This window comes from Megalobrama amblycephala, linkage group LG1 (assembly GCF_018812025.1).
Source record: "Megalobrama amblycephala isolate DHTTF-2021 linkage group LG1, ASM1881202v1, whole genome shotgun sequence".
Taxonomy (NCBI): Eukaryota; Metazoa; Chordata; class Actinopteri; order Cypriniformes; family Xenocyprididae; genus Megalobrama; species Megalobrama amblycephala.
In genome coordinates, this window is record NC_063044.1 from 12,724,139 (window position 1) to 12,733,721 (window position 9,583).

At 37.5% G+C, this 9,583-nt stretch overlaps 1 protein-coding gene across 1 annotated transcript; it reads right to left on the bottom strand.

Moving 5' to 3' along the window:
- Nucleotides 1-758: 758 nt before the first annotated feature.
- On the bottom strand, nt 759-7,483 carry LOC125263337 (gastrula zinc finger protein XlCGF57.1-like). The gene is made up of 2 exons (XM_048182344.1): nt 7,293-7,483; nt 759-2,082 (listed from the first exon to the last, which is right to left on the bottom strand). Exons 1-2 carry the CDS (start codon nt 7,402-7,404, stop codon nt 890-892), a joined length of 1,305 nt encoding a protein of 434 aa, XP_048038301.1. The 5' UTR covers nt 7,405-7,483; the 3' UTR covers nt 759-889.
- Between the last annotated feature and the right edge of the window lie 2,100 nt (nt 7,484-9,583).

A 9,583-nucleotide genomic window follows, 5' to 3' on the forward strand; every position in this document is an offset into this window, starting at 1 on the left:
GCAAGAAGGATGAGAAAGAAAAACAGGATGAAGAGGAAAACGTGGATGAAGAAAACCAAAGATATAGACACTTTTTGTTAGTTAGTTTTTGTAAGTTTGTGAGAGCTATTTTTGTTAAATTTGGATCGCTAATATAGCAGAGGTATTTTTTAGTTATTTATTATTTTTTTAATACAGACGAGACATTAACTTGTCATGATACAATATGTTGAGAAACCTCTGAGAAGCCTATCTGAATTTGTGTATTTGGTTATAGTGTTTTGTAATATAACAATTTTATATCCATACAGAGGAGGCATTTTTAAATGTATTGAAATTATAAGGCATCTTTGAGTAAACTTTGAGGTATCATTTGAGTATTGCCGGGCAGAGTGTCCTGGTTTTTGGTAATCAAAATATGGTCACCCTTACACGATTTACACCTGACATTTCAACGTTTCTTTAGACATAAGTCTATTTTTTTGTGATTAGTATTCACTAAGTTACAGTTCATTTTCTGAGAACTATCAGATTGGACTTCGTTCAGAGGGAGAAGAGAGATCACGCATCATGTTTGTTTTCTTTATTTTACAAAAAGCACAATATTTTGTTTTTACTCCGAGTGTACACAAATAAAAGAAGATATTCCACAGATTAAAATGGTGTATAGCTCTTAATTGTATGTAGAACATTGACAGAGTATTTTGAGTCTCTTTCACAGTGGTAAGAAAAAAAAATGCGGTGGTATCGCCGGCGATACCTCAGAGTGTTAAATAAAATTGAGTACCTTTAGTGTTTTCAATGATGTGCAGCCTATGTATATCTGTTCACAGCTCAGAAAATGTGTTCTGGGGTTTCATGACCCTTTAAGTACTTATTAAAATCAGATACTCTAAGACCTTAAGTTGTATTAGAATTGGTGATTTGAAACTTGTAAAAGAGTCATTTTCGAGTGAATCTTCATGTGACCCTTAAGGTCACCTTTAAATCTGAAACTCTTTCCACACTGACCACATGTAAAAGGCTTCTCTCCATTGTGAATTCTCATGTGGGCTGTAAGATTTCCTTTTACAGTGAAACTCTGTCCACACTGTTGGCAGGTGTAAGGCTTTTCTCCATTGTGAATTCTCATGTGGATTTCAAGTTTTCCTTTTTGACTGAAACTCTTTCCACACCGTTGGCAGATGTAAGGCTTTTCTCCAGTGTGAATTCTCATGTGGATTTCAAGTTTTCCTTTTTGACTGAAACTCTTTCCACACCGTTGGCAGATGTAAGGCTTTTCTCCAGTGTGAATTCTCATGTGTCCCTTAAGGTTACCTTTAAATCTGAAACTCTCTCCACATTGTTGGCAGGTGAAAGGTTTCTCTCCAGTGTGAACTCTCATGTGTTCATTAAGGTTTCCCTTTTGACTGAAACTCTGTCCACATTGTTGGCAGGTGAAAGGCTTTTCTCCAGTGTGAATTCTCATGTGGACTTTAATGCTACCCTTATGTGTGAAACTCTGTCCACATTGTTGGCAGGTGTAAGGCTTTTCTCCAGTGTGAATTCTCATGTGGACTAGAAGGCTTCTTTTATGTGTGAAACTCTTTCCACATTGCTGGCAGGTGAAAGGCTTTTCTCCAGTGTGAATTCTCATGTGGGCTATAAGGTTTCCTTTTACAGTGAAACTCTTTCCACATTGCTGGCAGGTGAAAGGTTTCTCTCCAGTGTGAATTCTCATGTGTACTTGAAGGTTTTCTTTAAGTGTGAAACTCTTTCCACACTGTTGGCAAGTGATGGGGCTCTCTCTAGCATGATCTTTCAAGTGAACCTGAAGGTTTCTGTGTTGATCAAAACTCTTTCCACACTGTTGGCAAGTGATGGAGCTCTCTCTAGCATGATCTTTCAAGTGAACCTGAAGGTTTCTGTGTTGATCAAAACTCTTTCCACACTGTTGGCAGATGAAATAACTTTTATTTCCAGTCTTTTGAGCTCTATTTTGTAAGGAGGTCTTTTTAGCCTGTATCGATCTTTTCCCAGTCATGAAATCGTGTTTATCATAATGTTTTTTCTCTTCTTCCATTTCATTAAGTTCATGACTCGCCTCTTTCAGTGCCGTTAGGTCTAGGGCAAAAACAGACATAAAACAATTTAGAAATTTAATACATCAAAACCAACAACATGTATGATCTATACCCTATCCTATCCTATGTATCAGGGATGGGCAACTTTGGTCCTGGAGTTTCATCCCAAATCAACCTATCTATCTGTAATTTTCAAACAGTCCTGAAGACTGAAGACAATTTTGCTGGAGCTAAACTCTGCAGAATAGTGTCCCTCCAGGACCAGAGTTGCCCATCCTGTCTATAGATCTTATACTCAATACACCAGTGGTTTTCAAAACTGGTCCAAAGGGACTCACCACTGCACATTTTATATGTCTCCTTTATTTATCACATATGGTTAAGAACATCATCTTGTTAGAAGAGAGCTGACACTGAATTTGCAGCTTTAACCGCAAACTAATGTTCACCTACTGGGATAGAACTGGATCCATTATAGACCTAAATGTACTGAAATTAATTCACTCAAAAGCTCTTCTGTACTCTTCTGTGGTTACCGATCTCAGTACTTCCGTACCGCACCCAAGCATAATCCAACCGTGCCTCTTCACGTGGGCCAGGGCATGGTACGGAGCAATTACACTAGTAAAATGAACCAGACTTAAGGCCTGTACACACCGGGACGAATGTCGTGCGTGCGATTATCGCCAACTTTATTTCCTCGTGACTAAACAAAGGGCGCCAATGTGAGTGTGCACACCGACACGAAAAACGCCAGGCGTAAAAGCATCATTTTTTTAAAAACACCTCGTTTTTGGTTTTTTGGGGGGGGGTTTGACACGTCGCGTTAAACTGGCAACCAATGAGAGTGGTGCTTTTGTTCATGTGCCTGGAGATGCTGAAATTACAGTAAAACACGACTTGGTGGCTCTCAAGCACGAAACGGTCTTGCTGAGCTCACATTGATACCAAGACGGCAAAGAGAAAGTAAGTAGACGAAGAAGACCCCTACAAACCATCCCTGGGTCTAAAACAGCTCCTTAGCTTCCTAGGTCGTGTATCAGTATACCGTGTAAATGAATGTGGCCGACTCCCTGATCAGTGCCCTGACTACTGAACAAGGGAGCTGATTGAGACACACGCTATGGGTGCTGTTTGTTTTGTTTTATCTTTTACATTGGAAAAATATAGTTGAGAATGTCTATTTCATAAATATGTTTATTTGCACTACTGTTCACCTGCACTACTGTCATTGTGACTTATTTGCACTACCGTTTCTGACTACCATCTCTCATGTTACATATAAGCCATTTTATATCTGCATTTTTATCTTCTTTAACTTTATTAAAGGTGCCCTAGAACTTCTTTTAAAAAGATGTAATATAAGTCTAAGGTGTCCCCTGAATGTGTCTGTGAAGTTTCAGCTCAAAATACCCCATAGATTTTTTTAATTATTTTTTTTAACTGCCTATCATCATTAACTATGCACCAATATATAGGTTGCAGCCCCTTTAAATCTCGTGCTCCCCCGCCCCCGGAGCTCGCGCTTGCCTTGAACAGCATAAACAGTTCACACAGCTAATATAACCCTCAAAATGGATCTTTACAAGATGTTCGTCATGATAGAACTTTTTGGCCTTAATTCTAAGCGGTATGTGTGGAGAAAACCAGGCACTGCTCATCACCTGTCCAATACAGTCCCAACAGTGAAGCATGGTGGTGGCAGCATCATGCTGTGGGGATGTTTTTCAGCTGCAGGGACAGGACGACTGGTTGCAATGGAGGGAAAGATGAATGCGGCCAAGTACAGGGATATCCTGGACGAAAACCTTCTCCAGAGTGCTCAGGACCTCAGACTGGGCTGAAGGTTTACCTTCCAACAAGACAATGACCCTAAGCACACAGCTAAAATAACGAATGAGTGGCTTCACAACAACTCTGTGACTGTTCTTGAATGGCCCAGCCAGAGCCCTGACTTAAACCCAATTGAGCATCTCTGGAGAGACCTAAAAATGGCTGTCTACCAACGTTTACCATCCAACCTGACAGAACTGGAGAGGATCTGCAAGGAGGAATGGCAGAGGATCCCCAAATCCAGGTGTGAAAAACTTGTTGCATCTTTCCCAAAAAGACTCATGGCTGTATTAGATCAAAAGGGTACTTCTACTAAATACTGAGCAAAGGGTCTGAATACTTATGACCATGTGATATTTCAGTTTTTCTTTTTTAATAAATCTGCAAACATGTCAACAATTCTGTGTTTTTCTGTCAATATGGGGTGCTGTGTGTACATTAATGAGAAAAAAAATGAACTTAAATGATTTTAGCAAATGGCTGCAATATAACAAAGAGTGAAAAATGTAAGGGGGTCTGAATACTTTCCGTACCCACTGTATGTCATTTGAGTGCACTATATCTGCAAAGAGTGAACAAAATAAAGTGAGTGAATTCGGACACTGACGTATCTGTTCGTCGGATAGCTGGAGCTGCCACAGAAACCGCTCAACACTTGATAAAACTACTTTTATCCTACATGTTACTTCATAAAATAATATTAATAAACAATCTTAATGACTTTATTTTGTAATCATACATACCATACCTGCCAGCTTTGAAGTTTAATCGATTGTATGGTTTGTCATGCTTAATATGTGTTCATAATCATTAAATACTATAAAAAAACTGAAAACAAAAATAAACACATTAACAAGTGTACAATATTTCATATATTTATTAATTTTAATAAAGTTATTTTTAGTTTGTTAGAATCTCATGCTCACAGATGACGTGGTCGTTGAGCGCACTCAGGCGACTGTTATGATTGCATTTGAATGAATAAGCTACCTATAGATAATTAACAAATATTTTTAAGTCAAGTTGTTGTTTTCATACTTCTTTCTGTAATTTAATATTGACTGAAAAATATTACAGAACTATGAGTTTCAGTTTGTGGTGTAAGTAACTTGAATGTAAAGTAATTAGTAATCTGATTACTTTTTACATGTAGTAATCAGTAATGTAATCAATTACAATTTTAATGTAGTAATTTGTAATTTGTAGTGGATTACTTTTTTTGAGTAACTTAACCAACACTTTATACAGTAGGGGTGCTGTTACTAATCCGAATCAGTAACAAACCTCCGAATCCAAACACAGACAAAGAAGAAGTAGAAACAAACGATAAAAGCTTTGACCCCGCATTCTTCATAACGCTTACACTGAGTGTCCTACGCCTTCCCTATTTAAGTTACGGAAAAAAATGAAACTGGCGCCGCGTTCGTTCCGTAAGTAGAATAGGGAAGGCTTAGGAAATTCAGCGTAAGCGTTATGAAGAATGCGGAAGCGGAAAGTACGTTCAATGCGATATTTTGTTTATAAAGCATAAACGGTTGTATTTTTTTCGAAAATGCTCAATCGATTCACTAGATAAGACCCTTATTACTCATCTGGTATCGTTTAAAGCCCTTGAAGCTGCACTGAAACTGTAATTTTGACCTTCAATCTGTTGGTAGCCATTGAAATCCACTGTAAGGAGAAAAATCCTGGAATGTTTTCCTCAAAAACCTTCATTTCTTTTCGACTGACGAAAGAAAGACATGAACATCTTGGATGAGATGGGGGTGAGTAAATTTATCAGGAAAAATGTAGTTAAAAGTGAAGTAATCCTTTAAGTCATAATAGCATAATGACAATTAGCATAAAGCATAATTAAGTCATAACAGCTTGCAGGCTATCAACACTCGGGTAATGACGGCGTAAATGACACTTCAGAGGCACTTGATAATTACAGGCAGGTGTGTTCGATCAGGATTGGATCTGAACTCTGCATGTATGTAGATCTCCAGGAACAGGATTGGGCATTCCTGCTCTATGTTCATCAGCTCATTATTAGAGACTCATGATCGGAAATGGATATTTCTAATAAATCTACAAAGTGTCCAGGGCTGCGTTCAAGTAGAGATTTTTAAGCCCTTCCCTTGCTCGCTTCCCTCCATCTTGTCAACTCGGATGACACTATTTACATTGAACGAGTGCCCAATACTGGCAGAATCTGTCTAGCTACTTTAAATGTAACTCTCTAAGTTCATGATTGCTTAATCTGTATGGAGCTGACTTGTAGTCAGATGCAACTTATGTTCCAGAAAATACTGTAAAGGCTTGAATGTTTAAAGGCTTGAATATGTGTGTTGCCACCTTTTCTAAATAAAAGAAAGAACAGTGAGCAGATCTTTTTTGTATTATTCGATTTTTTTTTTTATCTTGCACCTGGCAAAGACGCTTTGAATGTGTTTGACTATGTGACTCTCTCACGCCACATAAAATGTACACATCAGGCGTTGTTATAGGAAACATGATCAAAGTTGCTGCAGAAACAAGGTTTTATTTGTTGCAAAGTGCCGGACCAGTAGAACATGACAATATAACAGAGAAAATGTTTTGAGACCAGTGAAGACGACGGCACAGAATAAAGCCGTCCATACCTACTGCCGCTGCCGCTGCCTCATAAGATGCAGGAGTCCAATGCGGCTGCACAGTGTCATGATGTAAATAAGACAACATCTGTACTGCAAACCCTTCTTGTTACTTTTTTTTTGGCTTATGCCTACCAATGCAATGCAATGAAACCAATGCAGATATTCCAGAAAATGAAAGAGTGGCATGAACACACAAATCGGATCTGAACAGCTGCGATACACAGTGTGGACGTCAAAAACTTTGGATTCGAATTTGGACTGAACATGTTTTTGAACTTATTTCAGTTTCTATCAGAACTTTAACAAAAACATGTAATTGATAACCATGATAATTTTGTCACAATAATCACGGTATGTAATTTTCACATCATTTCACCTCTAGCCTCAATCTGCTCATTGATTTCTAACCTACACCTGAACCACAAATGACAAGGTAAATATTTTTCACTGGTTTCATCAAATATTATCAGTTCACTCGGTTCTACTTCAAAGTGTTTTACACGCCCTGCTGACTTTCCTCCATATGACACACACATGAAATGATTATTGATGTAAAATGTTTCAATCAGGACTTATTTATTGCTTGATTTAATGTTCAATTACTGCTATTTATGTTCAGGTATTTTAAATGTTAGTACAGCACTTTTGAGCATGAACAGAAAAAAATACTTTCATTGTTCTCTATTCAGAAGAAGATATTGGGTTTAATGTCGCACAAAATACTCTCTATTTCTGTAGAGCTGGACATTTTAATAATGATCAAATGACTGAGTTCAGCTGTGAGAATAAAACCAACCTGTTTGTTCCTCAGTTTCTTCATGTTTCACTCTGAATGTTTCTTCAATCTTTATTTCTTCAGTCTCATCTTTAATCTTATTTTCTTCAGTTTCCTCTTTAATAAACTCCATCTTTAAGAAGAGAATAATTAACAGAGTTAAGGGTCTTAAATGGACCTGTTCAAACAACAACAACAACAACAAAAAGCACTCAAATTATTAAACTTAATATTTAGCCATTTATGACTGATGGAAACATGATTAGTTAGTTTGTTAGTGTTTGTTGTTCTCCTTCTTGTTCACTGTTTGAGCAGCACGTGTCGTGATTCACTGAATCATTTCTCAAAGTGTTTGATTCAATTGACTCGGAGTTGAAAAGTTCAGTTTCTCCATCATGACTCTCCAGAGACTGAACTCGTGTTCATGATAAACTGATTTATGATTTATAGAGAGAGAAATGAGCCGCAGGTTTACTGTTTCTCATCAGTGGATATGAGCTTTACTCACAAATATCCTTCATTAGAGTTAGATAAATAAATCATCATTAAATGGTAAATAAACTAATATTTCACAAAGCTTGTAAAAAATAAAAATAAATCATTGAACTGTCTTCATCGATTAAAACCGATTAAATTCTTAAAACAAACCTTTCTTCAGCAGAATCACAGCAGATCCAGGAGCTCGGCGCAGTCTTATGACGTCATGACGTCACTCCAAAATAAAAGTCCTGTTCACACACAGCATTGTCTACAATCACAGAAGTGCATAGAAATGTAACAATTTTTATCAGATAATCTTTCTAGTAATACTCAAACAGTGACAAACATGATACAAACACAAATGTTAAAAACGTTGTTTGAGTTCATAAAGCAGAGTTCATTCATGTGTCCAAATTGAACACACTGAATCAGTGTGTTTCACCAATATAAAAATGTGGACAAGTTCATTTTATCCTAAACATGGGTATAAAAGGTGTAAAAAGTTATCTTTCAAGAATCAGTTTAAGTAAAAGATGCACCAAAATTAAATGCAATTCATTCAATACTAAAGTATTGCTAAAAGGTTCAGTCAAATTAAAAATGTAATCTTTCACATATTTGTAATTAAATCAATAGCAAGAAAAGTCTTCATTGCTAAAGGATTAGTCCACTTTTAAATATACTTTTCCTGATAAATTTACTCACCCCCATGTCATCCAAGATGTTCATGTCTTTCTTTCGTCAGTCGAAAAGAAATGAAGGTTTTTGATGAAAACATTCCAGGATTTTTCTCCATATAGTGGACTTCTACGGAGCCCCTAAAGGGACCTTTGCAAAAAAAAAAAAATTGACAGAGTTTCGCGTGCTCACGAGAAACTATCGCGTGCGCACGAGAAACTATCCATTACTACAAATGTGGGATGATGAGAGTGTGTTTGGAGCTTTATTTTTCATAAGGTTGCAAAATGGAAGCAGAATTTGTTGATTTTTTGATGTCACGAGATATTCCTCAAGATTCGATTGACAAACTAAAAGAGGATAAGGTAAATTGTGTCACAGTAGTTATAATTATTCACGAGGCCTTGTCATGACACGAATATGTGTTTGTTGCACATGTATTTATACTTTACCTTTCCTTTTTAGATTAACATAAGTGTCATTGCAATTATGACTGATGACGATCTTGCAAAATATATTGTCAGTTATGGGGATCGTCTTGCAGTTAGAGCATTTTGCCGTCAAAGACTCGTGGCATGTGAACCCACCAAGTCCACTGTACTACAGAGATTAAGAGACAAGGTGCAAAAAGGTGGCAGAACATCTGCAAATGATGGGAGTTTATTAAACAAACTATCAGGCATCGGCAATAAACATGCATCTAAACAGACCAGACGATTGGAAATGGGTTGGCTTCATTGCCATAAAGGAGAATTTCGCCAAGTTCGGACAAGACATGGAGGAGGAACGCGACATCTGACGGTTAAAAAGAACACTTCAGTTGAGGAATTGATGACGATAGGGAAGGATTTGTTTTTTCCTAAAGGAATTTCTTCAAAAGGCCCCGCAGAAAGCTATACTTTTGAGATGCGTGATTTCAGTCAGACCACAATGCCATTAAATATTACAGTGAATGAACTGTATGAGCAGAGTAAACTCAGAATGCTACGGCTGTACTTGTGCTCGATGGAAACAGACTTGGGGAATTCTCCCCAAGTTTCATCAGACTCATCCTCGGATTTTGCTCTTGACGAACTGGATAGAGAGTAGGGCTGGGCGATATATCGCATGCGATTCTCACGCGCATTTCGTCAGTAAAGCCGGTTCCCTGATTA